The 15793-nt window shown below is 48.4% G+C and overlaps 3 protein-coding genes across 8 annotated transcripts; 2 read left to right on the top strand and 1 right to left on the bottom strand.

The window, feature by feature from the left end:
- The first annotated feature begins 455 nt into the window (after positions 1–455).
- Positions 456–7062, top strand: lrrc45 (leucine rich repeat containing 45). Of its 3 annotated transcripts, none has more exons than XM_062475079.1 (18): positions 456–590; positions 1431–1883; positions 2069–2130; positions 2250–2320; positions 2421–2599; positions 2759–2887; positions 2970–3082; positions 3158–3222; positions 3354–3431; positions 3846–3981; positions 4094–4171; positions 4272–4383; positions 4707–4777; positions 4897–4989; positions 5137–5229; positions 5529–5702; positions 5871–6018; positions 6163–7062. In XM_062475079.1, the coding sequence occupies exons 2-18, from the start codon at positions 1652–1654 to the stop codon at positions 6354–6356; spliced, it is 2028 nt and encodes a 675-aa protein (XP_062331063.1). In that variant the 5' UTR covers positions 456–590; positions 1431–1651; the 3' UTR covers positions 6357–7062. The 3 variants fall into 3 exon arrangements, with proteins under 3 accessions (XP_062331063.1, XP_062331062.1, XP_062331064.1); XM_062475078.1 differs by having other exon boundaries at positions 487–590; positions 1426–1883; XM_062475080.1 differs by having other exon boundaries at positions 487–590; positions 1426–1883; positions 3158–3216.
- A 158-nt stretch (positions 7063–7220) lies between these two features.
- On the top strand, positions 7221–11785 carry rac3b (Rac family small GTPase 3b). Of its 2 annotated transcripts, none has more exons than XM_062475686.1 (6): positions 7221–7381; positions 8543–8614; positions 8784–8901; positions 9089–9151; positions 9668–9827; positions 9992–11785. In XM_062475686.1, exons 1-6 carry the CDS (start codon positions 7347–7349, stop codon positions 10120–10122), a joined length of 579 nt encoding a protein of 192 aa, XP_062331670.1. In that variant the 5' UTR covers positions 7221–7346; the 3' UTR covers positions 10123–11785. The 2 variants fall into 2 exon arrangements, with proteins under 2 accessions (XP_062331670.1, XP_062331671.1); XM_062475687.1 differs by having other exon boundaries at positions 9668–9739; positions 9994–11785.
- Positions 11786–11893: 108 nt separating this feature from the next.
- Positions 11894–15768, bottom strand: dcxr (dicarbonyl/L-xylulose reductase). 3 transcript variants are annotated; one of them, XM_062474811.1, is made up of 9 exons: positions 15635–15768; positions 15370–15447; positions 14958–15055; positions 14541–14695; positions 14347–14389; positions 14067–14166; positions 13599–13663; positions 13267–13384; positions 11894–12139 (listed from the first exon to the last, which is right to left on the bottom strand). In XM_062474811.1, the coding sequence occupies exons 2-9, from the start codon at positions 15419–15421 to the stop codon at positions 12036–12038; spliced, it is 735 nt and encodes a 244-aa protein (XP_062330795.1). In that variant the 5' UTR covers positions 15422–15447; positions 15635–15768; the 3' UTR covers positions 11894–12035. The 3 variants fall into 3 exon arrangements, with proteins under 3 accessions (XP_062330795.1, XP_062330797.1, XP_062330796.1); XM_062474813.1 differs by lacking the exon at positions 11894–12139 and adding an exon at positions 13119–13184 and having other exon boundaries at positions 13221–13384; XM_062474812.1 differs by lacking the exon at positions 11894–12139 and adding an exon at positions 13119–13159 and having other exon boundaries at positions 13200–13384.
- Positions 15769–15793: the final 25 nt, after the last annotated feature.

Raw genomic sequence — 15793 nt, forward strand, 5'->3', positions numbered from 1 at the left:
ACAAACACTTGGCATTTTGCTTAGGTTAATGATTTCAAAGTGGGTCCGTGTTGTAGAGACCTAGTATAACAACTGTTCCAAAGTGACCCACAAGGAGCAATGCCTTCTCTAGGGTATTCAATTTTTCCATAATACACCCTGGATCTATGGGCAGGTTCAAATGCTAGACCTAAACCATTGTTCTAAGCAACTTTAATATAAGCCTCATATACATTATATGATTTTGACTTTGACTGTGAGAGAACACAAACACAGAAATGTTCACAAAATCATTAAGAAAAATTATTTTGGATACATCAAAATCGGAATCTTAACTATTTTAATTTGATATATATTAGCAAACGACCCGTTTTTGATTGTATAGCTTACAATGCCAGTTGATTAGTTAAATCTACAGTTACACTCAATTTACCTAATCTTGATAAACTACACTAACCGGCATGCCATAGTGGTATGCTTTACGTAGACATCTCACTTCCTGGTTACGTTTGTGCAAACTGTCAGGGACCAACAGCTGTCATGTCAACAACAACGAAACAACGTTTGATAGTTGTAAAAAAGAAGAATGCTATCGAAATGTGATCTTCACGGTGAGGTTTGCTCTTCATTATATTCCCTAACTTGCAAACACGCTGTGCCAGGTTTAAGCGTATTCAGAATAGAATAGAATACTATTCTAACAAAGTAGTGCAAGGATAGCAACTTGGTAGCTCGGTACACGACTGTAGTGCTAACAAATCCTACTGTTTACAAACAAGTCTATAATTAGTTACACCCAGCTACTCTCCATGTGGACGGTACGTTATAACGTATTGGACAATACCAGTTCATCCAGTCCATTGTAGCGTGTGTGGCAGGGAAGTAGCTTAGACAGTAGCTGTTAAATGTAAAATAACCAGTCTGAATAGCTACTTGCTTCTTGGGCTACTGTGTTTATATTTAACGCAACGATTTTGACGATACATTGCAATATGTACAGGGATATGTACAGGGACTCGGACTGAAGTCCAATCAGCGATATCACTGGCAGTTGCTCAAGGACCATCGTCACTGATTGAAATGTGTGTGAATGAGCATCTGCGTGTCTCTTTCTAATGATGTATTGTATGCCTAATCAGTCCATTCACTGATGATGAGGAAAATCAGACGTTTGGTTGCAATTAGGCTACTCACTGTTGATTACTATTCTGAATCAACAATGGTGGGACTCTCACAGTTACCATATTATTGTGCAGGTTGTAAACTGGGCAAGACAGCAGGACATTTGAAATTTGATTGAATTACTATATTTTATACCATATTTTAGAGGCTGCTGTCGGCTGCCTGTCATGCAAAGCTACTTATCATCCATACTGAAATCAAGTCCTTTGCTGTTGAGAGGACATCAAGGTCACCGATCAGCCATTGTAACTCTTCACTCCCCAGTGCAGTTGGAGGCAGGAGGAGGAGCAGCGTCTGAGAGGAGCGAGGGGGCCAACACGGACGACCCGTGGAGGGAGAGAGTGAGTTAGAGGAGGGACAGGCGGAAGGACGGAAGAAAACACAGAGGAAATTGAAAAAAGGGGGAAGCATATTAAAGGGTATAAGTCCCCCCCCCACCACCACCACCACGACTACCAGCCACAGCAGAGGTGCCAGCTACTGAACTGGAATGGAAGACTTCAGGAGGACCTACCTGCGGGTGTGTAAGGAGGGGGGCGTGGAGCCACAGGAGTCCATCCTGGCCCAGCTGCAGGGGTCCAGGGGGGCCTTGGAGAGCTCCAGGCTGGACCTGAGAGGACACAGCCTCTCAGCAGACACCTGTAGTGTCCTGGGCAGAGTCCTCCAGAAGGACACACTCTTTATCGAGCTAGCCCTCAGCGATTGCATGCTCAGCGAGGAAGGTACGTGTTGATAAGCAGTGTGTCACTATCCTTTTTAAGAGTAATTTTTTTTATGGTTCGTGTTTACTGCATATTTAGAGTATAGGTCTTTCAAATCTGTATCTTGAGGTTTGAGAGGCTTTTCTATATCACTAACACTTTAAATACCTTCTTATCTTACTGCCACTTGTCTCTATCATGCCCAGGTGCCAAGCTACTTCTACATGGGCTGTGTGCCAACACCACAGTTAAGGTCCTCGATCTGAAGGTACTGATAAAGACATCACAGACCATTCTGGCACTACCAGTCACTTTCAAGGTCAGGGTGTAGGTAGCTACACACAACAGCTAACGTCTGTTGATGCAGAATGATGTGTGTGTTGCCAGGGTAACAACTTGAGATCAACCGGTGCCGAGGCTTTGGGGAAGCTTCTGGCGAGAAACAAGACGCTGCGCAGGTCAGGCGCTGGCTTGGTGCCAGAACACACACCTTGTTGACCGAGCAGTCCCCATAAGCTGCCATATGACTATTTTAACTGTGTGTGTGTCTTGGTGCAGGCTGGTTCTGGAGTGGAATGCATTGGGGATGTGGGATGAGGCCTTCTCCATTTTCTGCGAGGGCCTTGCCTCCAACACCAATCTGTCACAGCTGGACCTGCGCAATAACCAGATAAACCACCAGGGAGCCTCAGAGCTCTCACTGGCTCTGAAGAGGAACAGCACTCTGCAGGAGCTAGGTGAGACTGGAGGCCAACACTGCACACCCTGTCTCAATCCCTCCTCATGTCCTTCTCCACCCTCAAACCCCGTAGCAGGAGAAGGTCTTCACTGTGTTCTCAGGAGGGTTGGGTTGTGATGGTTCTCTCTGGTGGGTTCTGTTCTCCGCCTGGTTCTAGATCTGCGCTGGAACAACATCGGTCTACTGGGTGGTCGCTCGGTTCTGGAGGCTCTGCAGCACAACCGGACCCTGGTCCAGCTGGAGATGGCTGGGAACAACATCCCAAGCGACACACTCAAAGCCCTCGGTAAGAGCTGTATCCCTCCCCCCTCCATGCCTTATTTCTCTCCCCGTCCAGGGTCTGATTCCCCCCTGTCTCCGCCCTCCAGAACAGGCCATGGAGCACAACTCAGACAGACAGTCCACTCTGAGAGAGAGCCGTAGCAGAACCCAGGTCCTCAGCAAGGAAATCCAGATCCTGAAGGAGGAGAAGGGCCGACAGGTAAACTCGTTTACAAACCACTCTGGTCTCCCAGTTGCTGTTTGGAATACTAACTGAGCGCTGATGTCACTGTAGTTCCTGAGTCTAATGGAGACCATCGACAAGCAGAGGGATGAGATGGGCCGCAGCAGCAGGTCAGCGTGAGTGGATGTCTAACTGGGTCTGGGTGGGGGGCTTGGAGGACTGGATGTCTAAGAGGGTTGGGGGAGAGACAGGCAGTCTGTCTCTGTAACTTTCGCCATGTGCCCTCCTCCATCCTGCCCTCCTACAGGTCCACCTCCATCCATGTGGGCCAGCTACAGGAAGCCCTGAATGACAGGAAGTCGGTCGTTAACTCCCTCACCGCCAAGTAAGCAGCCAGTTCGTCTGTGTCAGACCCCACCACCCTCACCCACCACCTCCACCCCCACCCCACCCCTTCAGCCTCCCAAGGCTGCTCTGCATTCTGTTCTACACACCTCCCAACACTCAACGTTTATTTTTTTTATATTATAAGAATATTAGGTATCTCATTTGTATCCTGTCCCGGGTCTGCCACTATTATTAACTCAGTTCTCAGGTAGAGCAGCAGAGAGGAGGGGACTCTATGGACCCCGGGTGACCCACTTATGGTGGGCTCAATGTTACAGAGGACACTTACACATTTAGTATTACAATTGTAATAGCAAGTGGACCTGCCTATAAAATTCATTTTAGGAGTCCTCCTCACTAACTCACGCACAGACTGAATAACCATTGTGTGTGTGCGTGTGTGTGTGTGCAGGCTGCAGATGACCGAGGCGGCGTTGACTCTGTCGGAGCAGAAGAACCACAACCTGCAGGAGCTGCTGGGGCGTCTGAAGAGTGAGAAGGACGACCAGAGGGAACGACAGAGCAGGGAGAGAAAGAAGGAGCAGGAGGTAGGGAGAGAGGGAGAGAGAGGACCACAGAGAGAGAAGAGGGAATGGAAGTTATTGACTGGTGTATAACAGTGTGTGTGTGTGTGTGTGTGTGTGTGTGTGTGTGTCACAGGACAGCGTGCTGCGGGAGGGGAAGCTTCTCAGAGAGATGAACAACATGTCAGAGACCAGCCTGCAGCTCAAGAACAAGGTGGGATTTGTGTATCAAAGTGGGCATCTTAAATGTGTGTGACAAATGTCAGTATAAGCCTTATAGAAATGAAGTTATGAACTGTGTGTGCGTGTGCCAGGTGGATGAGATGGAGCGGAGGTGTAAGACACAGCAGGATGTGATCTTTGAGCTGAAGCAGGAGCTCACCAACAGCACAGCAGAGCTGAAGCTGAGGCTCGCGCAGGCAGAAGGTAACGCCCCCTCTCACACACACACACACACACACACACACACACACACACACACACACACACACACAGATACAACCTCCTCGCCTCTCTCTCTCTCTAACTCTCTCTCTCTCTCTAACTCTCTCTCTCTCTCTAACTCTCTCTCTCTAACTCTCTCTCTCTCTCTAACTCTCTCTCTCTAACTCTCTCTCTCTCTCTCTCTAACTCTCTCTCTCTAACTCTCTCTCTCTCTCTAACTCTCTCTCTCTAACTCTCTCTCTCTCTCTAACTCTCTCTCTCTAACTCTCTCTCTCTAACTCACTTGCCGTCTGTCCCTCCCCCAGAGCGTCTGGACCTAGAGAGAAAGAGGTCCAAGCAGGCTGTGGAGGACATAGACGGCCTACGGCAGAAAGAGGTAGAGAGATGGACCGACCACAGGTCTGCTGATAGTGTCCTCTTAATGATGAGTGGTTAAGTGATAAGTGGTAAGTCTCACTACTCGTGGGATTGTGTGCGCGTGCGTGTGTGACCCAGGTGGACCATGTGAATCGTCACCTGGAGGAGAGTGAGAGAGGCCTGCAGGAGAGGATCCTCAAGCTGGAGGGACAGCGCATTCACCTGGAGGAGGTTCATAAGCACACACGCATGCATGCACACGCAAACATCCCTAATGTTAGCGGTACAGCTTGTACTTACATTAACTTTGTGTGTGTGTGTGTGTGTGTGTGTGTGCGCACGTGTGTTTATATGTGTTTGTGTATTGCTCCCGTACAGGAGCTGAGCAGGGCCAAGGCAGCGTGTGTGACTGAGAGGGCCCAAGCAGAGGAGGAAATGGGGAAGTTGCGCTCCCAAATCCGCCTGGAGGAGGTAGGCCATACACACCTGGAAGTGAACATATTCTGTGTGTGTGTGTGAGAGACAGGGATATACAAATGAAAATAGTCTATTTTCCAATATACTACACCATTCATTCAACACAATACTATCTCACCCTTCACTCTCTCTCTCTCTCTCTCTCTCTCTCTCTCTCTCTCTCTCTCTCTCTCTCTCTCTCTCTCTCTCTCTCTCTCTCTCGCTCGCTCGCTCGCTCTCGCGCTCTCTCTCTCTCTCTCTCTCGCTCTCGCTCTCGCTCTCGCTCTCTCTGTGTGTGTCTTCCCCCTGAGCAGCAGCAGAATGTGAGTGCTCTGGAGGACAAGTTGCGAGCGTTGCGTCAGTCCAGGGATGAGTCCCAGTCCCACTGCACCCAGCAGAAGCAGAGCATCGCTGAGCTGCAGGCGCGCAACAGCCAGCAGAGCCTGGAGATGGACGGCCTGCGCCGTCGGATAGACGAGCTGCAGCAGGTCACACACACACTTTCTTAAGAAGGATGTCCTAGCTGGCAGTTTGTTCTCAGTAATGATGTTACCTGTCCTCCTGTATATATGATACACACACAAGACCAGTCACAGAGAGAGCAGGGTTTAACTTCAATGTGTGTGTGTGTGCGTGCGCGTGTGTGTGTGTTGCAGGAGCTGTCGGGTAAGGACCAGGAGCGCGTGGCGGAGGTGAACAGGGTGAGGGTGGAGCTTCAGGAGCACATGGGTCACCTGCAGGCCGAGAGGACAGCTCAGGGCGGACTGAAGGAGAAGATCGCCGCCCTGGAGAGAGAGATGAAAGGTACGCGTCAGCGACCTCTCTGTCAGCCTCTCTCCTTTCCCTCCCCCTTCCATGTTCTGTCCTGTAAAGGTTTGCCTTTTCGTGAAATATCCGGAGTGGATTCAATTGATGACGTCGTTTCCTGTCCTCTCTCCTGCGCCGCAGGTCTGTCCAGTAGCCACCGGGAGGCGCTGCTCGACAGGGAGAGTGAGATTGCGTCGCTGTGTGAGAAGCTGCGCCTGAGAGACGCTGAGATCCAGAGGATGAGGGAGGACGAGGCCCAGAGGGCCAGCTTCCTCCAGAGCGCCATCCTCACCTACGTACAGGGCTCCCCACTGCACTACAGTCCCAAGAAATGAACCCTGGCCCTTGAACTATGACCTACACACCATACCTGTATCTCTATGCTTGTTTACAAACATCTCAGGTCTGCACTCACTGGGGTCACTGATATCCATAACTGGCTCAAAATACTATTTGAAATATTTTCGGAAATACTGAGGTGTTATTGATTCTGCCTGGTGTTTCAGGTGGATGATGCTCATTTGTTTACATTTTGCCAGACAAAAAAGCACAGATAAATCATTTCAAAGTATTCCTAATAGTATTTTGACAGCAGTCTGCTGATGTATTGGCAATGCTGGCCTACATTTTACCCATCTGTTTAGGTCACACCTCAACATCTTTACAAGCACATTTTTATTTAGTTCATCCACTTGCCTTCGTCTGTTTCGGGTGCTCAGCCTGTGTACGTACGGACACCTCATAATCAGGCGCTTCACCACTCTGAATCATCCCTGAGGATCCACAGCACTGGAACATTCTCTCAGACTCTGACTGAGCTCAGTCTGTCTGTAAGTTTCAAAACAGCCTGTTTACCAAGAGCCCACAGTCTGTTTGTGTTTTAACATGAAGCCACTGTTACACATATCAGTGACTGGTGTGAGTTGTGTGTTTTCAATTCGATTTTATATTGAGTATAATGAACGTTGTTTTCTATTGTGTTTTTACTATTTTCTATTGGTACGATTGGATCAGTTTTTTCTATCAATAAAACGTGTTGAATAAAAAAAATATGCAGTTTGTTTATTTGGTTATAAAAAAGTGACGCAAACCATAGGAGTAAGTTCGGATGAGGGCACTGGGCCATACAAGGTATATGCCTTTGTACTGTCCCTTTAAATATGCTCGTGTTTTTCCGTTTACTTCCGAACAATCTCGTCATCGACCCCTTTCACTGCGGCTGGAACGCTGAGCGGACTGGCCCGCTTCTCTCATCCGAATCTCGGCGCTCATTGTGAGACATAACCACTACTATTGGCTTTTAGTTACCACCGGATCTTTTGCAAATGCAGGCGATTAAATGCGTGGTGGTCGGCGACGGGTAAGACCCTAATTCTGAAATGCACGGTTATTTTCCCTTGTGTGATTCACTGATGCGTCCGTAGATGGGAGGATGCTGGCAGAAAAGGGGCTGGGGCGCTCCTATTTGACGGGTGGTCTTCCTTCTCTACTCGTTTGTAGACATCCAGCAATGTGTTGTTTCATATTATTTGTTAACGAAATGTCCGTTATTTCACTGGGGTTTTTGACTTGGGTTATTTGGATTGAATTGGTGTTTTATTTGGTGGCGAGGCGAGCGAACGCTTAGGGATGATATGAGGAAACACCTATGCTGCTCATAGGCCATCAGGCGGGGGTGCTGAGGCACGAGAAATCTAAGCATTACGTCTTCTTCTCCTCCCGTTTACTGAAGAGACACAGTGCATGTTTGGTGTTATGGCCATTTGGGCGAACTGTCTGTATGGCCGTTTCCGTCCGTGATTTAAACCGATTTCTCTTAAATGCTTGGAGGCCAATTTGGATTTATTCTTTTGTGCCAAATTCATTGGCATATTACCGATAAATATGTGTATTTATATGGCCGTCTGTGACTGGGGTCATTAATCAATGAACGCCAGTGAGGACATTAGCATAATGTATTAAAGTTGCATTGGCTCATCTGTCTCTCCTGTGGAGAATGATAGCGGGATTCACCCAGTACAAACCCAGTAACCCCAAATCACTCTCATGCTCACCCTGGCACTGTCTCAACCCTCTCTCTCCATCGACACACACATACACAAGCACACACACACACACACACACACACACACACAACATACAGCCAATAGTATACCCTCTCACATTCTGCTTTCCATCCCTGTGGCAAACATCCTGCATGCTACCCTTCATGTTGTACTGTATCATTTGTGTCAATACCAGTTGAGATGGGGGTTTTTACTAGTGGGGCAGTCAGTAGTTGGGTACAAGGGAGGGGGTGAAAATGACCCCCGGGCAAAGTAAATGTAGGCCATTTTACAGTGTATGACACAGAGAGAGAAAAGGAGGGAGGATAGTTTGTCACACACACGCACCACACACATGTAAGCACACACACTCATGCAGTACTGAGCTCATGTTCAGCAGTTTGGGGTGTTGTTTCATAGTGACACACAATGTTTCATACTGTAGTGTGTGAAGATGTTTCTTTGTCCCTCCCCAGGGCCGTGGGTAAGACCTGTCTGCTGATCAGCTACACCACCAATGCCTTCCCTGGAGAGTACATCCCCACTGTGTGAGTCCCCACACACACTCACTCGCACACACACGCACACACTCGCACACGCACACACCTCACATGTCTTCAAAGTGAAATTGGCTTCAGGGTTTTTGACTATCAGATCATTCTACTTGATAAAGTATCTTTTGTCTCTCTCCCTTGTTCTCTCTACCTCTCCTCCCAGCTTTGACAACTATTCTGCCAATGTGATGGTGGATGGTAAACCAGTGAACCTGGGTCTCTGGGATACAGCAGGACAAGAAGACTACGACAGGCTCAGACCACTGTCTTACCCACAGACGGTATCTACACACACACACATGCACACACACACCACTGTCATAATCACAGATGGTGTACACACGCGCACATGCCTCAAACTAGCGTCATGTTCACACATACACACACACACACGTAGGAAACGCACTCTCTCCCTCATCCGTTAACTGAGGGCTCTGGTCTCAAAGCGCTCTCTCTGGTTCTCCCCAGGATGTGTTCTTGATATGCTTCTCCCTGGTCAGCCCGGCTTCCTTTGAGAACGTCCGAGCTAAGGTCAGTGGCCACGCCCACACTTCCTCCCCCCAGAGGAAGGGCCGAGTCTGACCTAAGGAGGCACATCTATCTCCGCCTGGAAGCAAAAGCACACACGACGCCACACACACTCTGTACACAGAGAGCCTGCTCGCGGCGGTGTCAGCCCAAAAGCACGCCTTCGCTTTTTGATGACATCGCACCCGTTTCTGAAGTAAACTCTCTTTGTATAAAGTATGATGCTGGTTCAAGGATCACGCCCCTGGTCAACGTAGATCCTATAAACTGGATTTAGTGGTTTTCATCTTCAGCCTTTCACATCGTTGCGTCGCTCTGGTCTGTTCTGCACTACATGGTAGCACAGTACAGATCAAGTTGGCACAATTGTATGAAAGCAATTTTTGCCAGTTGATTTCTGCAGCCATGCCACTGTTGTCTATCTAACTTTATTTCTTCTTTTGCTGACTTTGTTTTGCCTCCCCTGGGTGCTTTGTGTACATGTGTACACGCTGGACGTGTACTTGTGTGGTGCGCCAGTGGTACCCTGAGGTGCGTCACCACTGCCCCAACACGCCCATCATCCTGGTGGGCACCAAGCTGGACCTGAGGGACGACAAGGACACCATCGAGAGGCTGAGGGACAAGAAGCTGTCCCCCATCACCTACCCCCAGGGCCTGGCCATGGCCAGGGAGATAGGTTGGTTGGACAAGGTTGCTAGATGTTTGTGTGTGTGGGTGGCTGGTTGGCAGTCTGTGGGCAGGCATGTGTGGGAAGGTGAAGGTGTGTTAGATGGTGCGTACCTCCTGTGTGTTTTTGTTGTATCTGTGCGTGTTCGAATCCTTGTTCCCTGTGCGGGTCAGGTGCTGTGAAGTACCTGGAGTGCTCTGCGCTGACTCAGCGAGGGCTGAAGACGGTGTTTGACGAGGCCATCCGTGCCGTGCTCTGCCCCCCGCCCGTCAAGAAGAGGGGAAAGCGATGCACCGTCTTCTGAACAGCCCCTGTCGTCCCAAGACCTCCAGACCCCTCCCCCCCCGCCCCCCCCCCCAGCCGTAAGGAGCTTCGAACGGTCAACCGATAGTTAGTATTACAAAACATAACCATGACAACAACCACTACTTCTCTGAGAGATGAAAGAAGAGAGATGTGAGAGATAGAAAGCGAGTGACACAGAGAGAGAGATACTGCACTGCTGAGCTTTTTTCTAAGTGAAATCTTTGTTTCTTCTAAGATGTTGCTACAGTACAGATATAACAAAGATAACTGGACAGTTTTTCTTTTCTTTATTTTTTACAGTATTGAATATGTTACATTTTTCACCTTGAGAAATTGATCAAATCACTTTTGAATCATCATTCAGTTTTTATATGAGGGGGAAACTCAAATGAACAACCGCACCTGTGGACTGTAGCACAGTCCATCCTCATCCACCTCCCTCCCCACCCCACCACCCTCAACCTCACCCTGCCAACCTCATCCCACCCCTGCCTCTACCCCCACCCTAACCCCACCACAGCCTCACACCCACCTCCCAACAGTCCTGCTACTCTGAGCTGATGCTGAGTTTAAACACCGTGTTTCAAACAGCCTGGAAAGTCAACTGTGAATAGGGCTCCTGGTACAAGTTGTCCCGAGCCACATATCTGGGGTCAGTTTACAGGCTCCAGGCCTGAACCAAGGCTGTCAGACTCATCAAGACCAATCTGACCCCAGATCTGTGTGTAGGGGCAACTACTAGGTCTTAGTGTGACAGACTTGCATGCCCAACAAGGAGCTGTCTAACATGGCCTGCCTAAGGAGCCTGCATGGGTATGACCGATCTTAGTCTTAAAGTACCCCATCGTTTATGTTTGTGTGCGGAAGAGTGCGTGTGTGTGAGTGTGTGTGCTTGCAGGCGTGAGTGAGCATGGATATGTGTGTGAAGGACAGTATTGTTTCAAGCAAGTTTTTTAGTGTCAAGTTTTTGGTACTATTTCATATTGTATTGTAGTTCTACACCAGCCTTTTCAATGAGCTGTCCACATAGATGGGAGGGGTTTTAATGCTGAGTCTAGTGATGTACAGGTTAACCTTAGAGAGGGAATGCATTATGGATATATCTATATGTACCTGAATATTTAGCTCTTTAATCCTAAACAAGTTAAACTAAAAGGATAATAATAGTCACTCACGCTGAATTTAGAGATGTTGCTAAACAGTAAGTAAGTAAATAAAGGGGCAATCCATGGAACATTTGTCCCTCGTGGCGAATAAGTGGATTGCACCTTTTACAAATGCATTTCTGTGTGGTCATAGATCTGAAGTGTTTTGTCTCCCTCTTCTGGTGTGACAGAGCACGACAGTCTTCTGTCATGCTGTCATTGGTTGGCATAGCAACTGTGTGGTTGAATTATGTGTCTGGTCCTGCCTAAGGTGTCAGTTATATGGTAGCTCAAAAACGCTACAGAGTACAATCTACTATTGCATGGATATGAACAGGTGAAATTGACCCATTGTAACTTTTAGGACGGTTATATGAGATGCATTGACGATGTATGTACTGTAAGATGACTTGTAAACTTGTTTAACTGTTTTGTCTTATTTTTTATGACTTCACATGTCAGTGTTGTGAAATATTTCAATTTTGTATAATAAATACAAATGTATATGTAAGGGGATTAATTTGTGAATGGATTCAATTTTCATCAAAAAGTACCAAAGTAATATAAGAGAACACACAACAAGATAACTGAAAGAATCTGGAAATGTATTTTTCATTAGGTATCTATTTAATCAGTAACATAAGAAACTCAGGTTACAGAATGATTTAGGTATGTTGTACATGTGAGGTGAGACTAGCCAATGCAAGAATAAGGAGGTCAGAGGAAAGATTCAGCTAATAGGGATCCAGAGTAAGGAGGTCAGGGGTCAACAGGCCAGGAAGCCGCCATCCACTGGCAGCGTGACCCCATTAGTCATGGAGCTCTTATCACTCAGCAGGAACAGAACGGAGTTCACCACATCCTCTACCTCTGCAGAGACACACACACCACATCCAACACACAACCACCAACACACACATAACCACATGCAAGCGCACAAACACCACACCAAACGCAATCAAGGACATGAAAGCCACCAGAGCACATACACACAAACAACACAACCACATGTAACAGACGTGGTCTTGCAAGCTCCGTCAGAGGTATCGGGCAAATCGTCCCGCACTGGGTTCGAACTTACCACCTCTGGCTTCCCAAGCGCCACCACTACCAACTACGCCAACGAAAAGATAGCTATTCGTTGATGCGGGTGGCCTGTTACATACCTGAGGAGTGAGTTTCACCGATACACACCGGCTACATTCACCCCTCAAACTCACTCCGGCCGGTTAGCTGATGCTAACCTAGCGATCCGGGTCACGGCACCAGTGTAACAGACGTGGTCTTGCAAGCTCCGTCAGAGGTATCGGGCAAATCGTCCCGCACTGGGTTCGAACTTACCACCTCTGGCTTCCCAAGCGCCACCACTACCAACTACGCCAACGAAAAGCTAGCTATTCGTTGATGCGGGTGGCCTGTTACATACCTGAGGAGTGAGTTTCACCGATACACACCGGCTACACACACACAGTACTCATGACAGCAATACACACAGTTAGTCCTGTAAGTTGAGAGTCAGCACCAAGTCAGACCTTGGTGCATTTCTCCTCAACATGGCTGACCTGCTAATCTGCAGTATCATACCTGGGTTCCGTAAGTACCAACATGGCTGATTGCTAATCTGCAGTGTCATACCTGGGTTCCGTAAATACCAACATGGCTGATCGCTAATCTGCAGTATCATACCTGGGTTCCGTAAGTACCAACATGGCTGATTGCTAATCTGCAGTGTCATACCTGGGTTCCGTAAGTACCAACATGGCTGATTGCTAATCTGCAGTGTCATACCTGGGTTCCGTAAGTACCAACATGGCTGATTGCTAATCTGCAGTATCATACCTGGGTTCCGTAAGTACCAACATGGCTGATTGCTAATCTGCAGTGTCATACCTGGGTTCCTTAAGTACCAACATGGCTGATTGTGTCATACCTGGGTTCCGTTAGTACCAACATGGCTGACCTGACACTGCCCACAAACCCTCCAGATGAGGACTGACCTGCGAAGCGGCCCAGTGGGATGCGTGAGGTCATGGCTCTGGCCTTTTCAGCGTCGCTCCAGCCCAGCCGGCCCATCTCGGTCATCACCACGGTGGGGTTCACGCTGTTCACCCGGATCTGAGCCGAGACACAGAGAGGCATGGCTCCACACTCACACTCTACACACTTGTTTCCTGTCCTCATCGAATGGCTACTACTCCAAACACTGTGTATCCTGATTGGTATGGATGAAACATGAGAGGAGAGGATGGGAGCCTATTGAGACCCCCCCCCCCTCACGCCTCAGGACAGAAGATGCAACACTACTGGGAGTCAGGTGAGGATGAGCTACCTGGTGAGGCCCCAGCTCCAGGGCCATCACCTTGGTCAGCATGTCCAGAGCTCCCTTTGTGGCACCTGTAGAGACAGAGAGAGAGAGAGAGAGAGAGAGAGAGAGAGAGAGAGAGAGAGAGAGAGAGAGAGAGAGAGAGAGAGAGAGAGAGAGAGAGAGAGAGAGAGAGAGAGAGAGAGAGAGAGAGAGAGAGAGAGAGAGAGAGAGAGAGAGAGAGAGAGAGAGAGAGAGAGAGAGAGAGAGAGAGAGAGAGAGGGTGGTATATTAATGAGGGTTTTCCCAATACTCTAAATCTACCATGCAAATACTGAAGTCTGCAGTTAATGTTGTACTAATACAGTACTTTGTCGGTTTTACCAGTCTACAATGTGACTGCATCTTATGAGTAGCCCTGTTAGTTTTACACTATAGATAGTGTGGTCCCTCATAGGCTGAATGAAAGGGAGGGCATGTGTGTGTGTGTCTCACAATAGACAGCATGGTCCCTGAGGGCACACTGGGACGCCTGACTGGAGATGTTGACGATGGAGCCTCCTGTCCCTCTGGCCTTCATACCCCGAGACACCAGCTAAAAACACACACACACACACACACACACACACACACACACAGGAGGGAGGGAGATAGTGTGGTGAGTAGGATCACAAAACACTGTTGTTCGACCTTACGAAAGAGAAGTTAACCCTGATTGTGGATATTTGTTATGGTTACCCGATGTAGTCAACCACTAATGCAGAATCTCAGTTACCTGGGAAATGTGGAGCACAGCTTTCACATTGATGTTGAAGGACCTGAAATACAAACGCCATCATCATCATCTCTGAACTTCTGACTACAGAAATGTCGAGACTAAGATGTGAATTAAACATCATGTCACAGGTTTTATTATTTAAACTACATTAAATATCTACTTTGGAGATGAAACACGAGGCTCTCCTTTACTTGTCAAACTGCTCCGGAGTGACGTCCAAAAAGGGCTGCAGTATGGCGCAGGCGGCATTGTTTACCAGGAGATCCACGGGACCTGCCCCAGCCAGAGCCGCCTCTGTGGCCTCCCAGTCCGCCAGGTCCACGCACACCGGCCTGATGGACGGACACTGCAGGAGCAAGCCACACCAGACACCAGAACCAATCACTGGGTGGGTCTGTGCCATCGTCTCCCGTCACGGTGGGGAGAAGAGACAATGAGGAGAGAGATGAAAGGAACAGGGAGGGGGGTGACTGGGAGAGTGGTGGAGGACTGGGGTGGGAACAAAGGCGTCACTGACAGGAGTGGGGTGGGGGGCAGAGGTCGAGGCCCTGGGATGGGGCATGGGAGTGCTCAGGAGGGGGGATGAGAAGGGTGTTGGGGGTGGGTACCTCCAGCAGGAGGCTGTCCAGGTCGGCGCTCGTCCGTGTGACTGCCGTGACCTCCGCCCCGCAGCGCACCAGAGCCAGGGCAGTGGCCCTCCCGATCCCTGAGAGGGGGAAGAAAGGAATTCATGAACACAAAAGCTATTATGCACTTGAGTCATCAGTGTGACACCAGGGCTGACACTCACATTCCGATCATGTTTCAGGCTTTACGACACATAATGACAGGCTGCAAGTCTCTCAGGACCCATCTAGTGGAATTTAGTTAGTGTTCAGGACAGGAATATGAAACTTGTTTTACTTTTCACTTGAGCACTTTGAATGCACCTTTATATAAAAACCTGGTGGTGTCACTGTGTGCCTTAAAACGTACCCATATCTGACGTAGGCTTAGCCTTAGCCTTTTTTTTATATTTACCTTTTCCTGCTCCAGTGACCATGGCCCGTTTGCCAGCGAAATAAATCTCCATGACTGTTTGAAAACTAGTTTTTCCGGCTAAACAATAAGGGAACAACAGATATGCATTTGAAAAACACTCGAACTGTACACCCTCGGTTAAAGGCCCACACACGCCACTAGAAATCCCAGTCACGCTGTTTTGTTTCCAATTATCTGTGAAGAAATTGCAGTCGTCATTCGATTGTGTGAAATAAATGCGATCGAATAAACTCTAGCTACCTACCAGTAAGACTCTTTATGCCAACACGTTATCTCCCTAAATTATGCAGAAATAACTACGTTTAGATACGTTTGCGGTAGCAAACGTAGGGGGCAAAGTTGCAACTAAAGTTAATGGACAAAAATGTCAACCCTCCTCGTTGACCCCCTTAGGTGGAACAGG

The sequence above is a fragment of the Osmerus eperlanus genome, chromosome 12 (genome assembly GCF_963692335.1).
Source record: "Osmerus eperlanus chromosome 12, fOsmEpe2.1, whole genome shotgun sequence".
NCBI classification, from domain to species: domain Eukaryota; kingdom Metazoa; phylum Chordata; class Actinopteri; order Osmeriformes; family Osmeridae; genus Osmerus; species Osmerus eperlanus.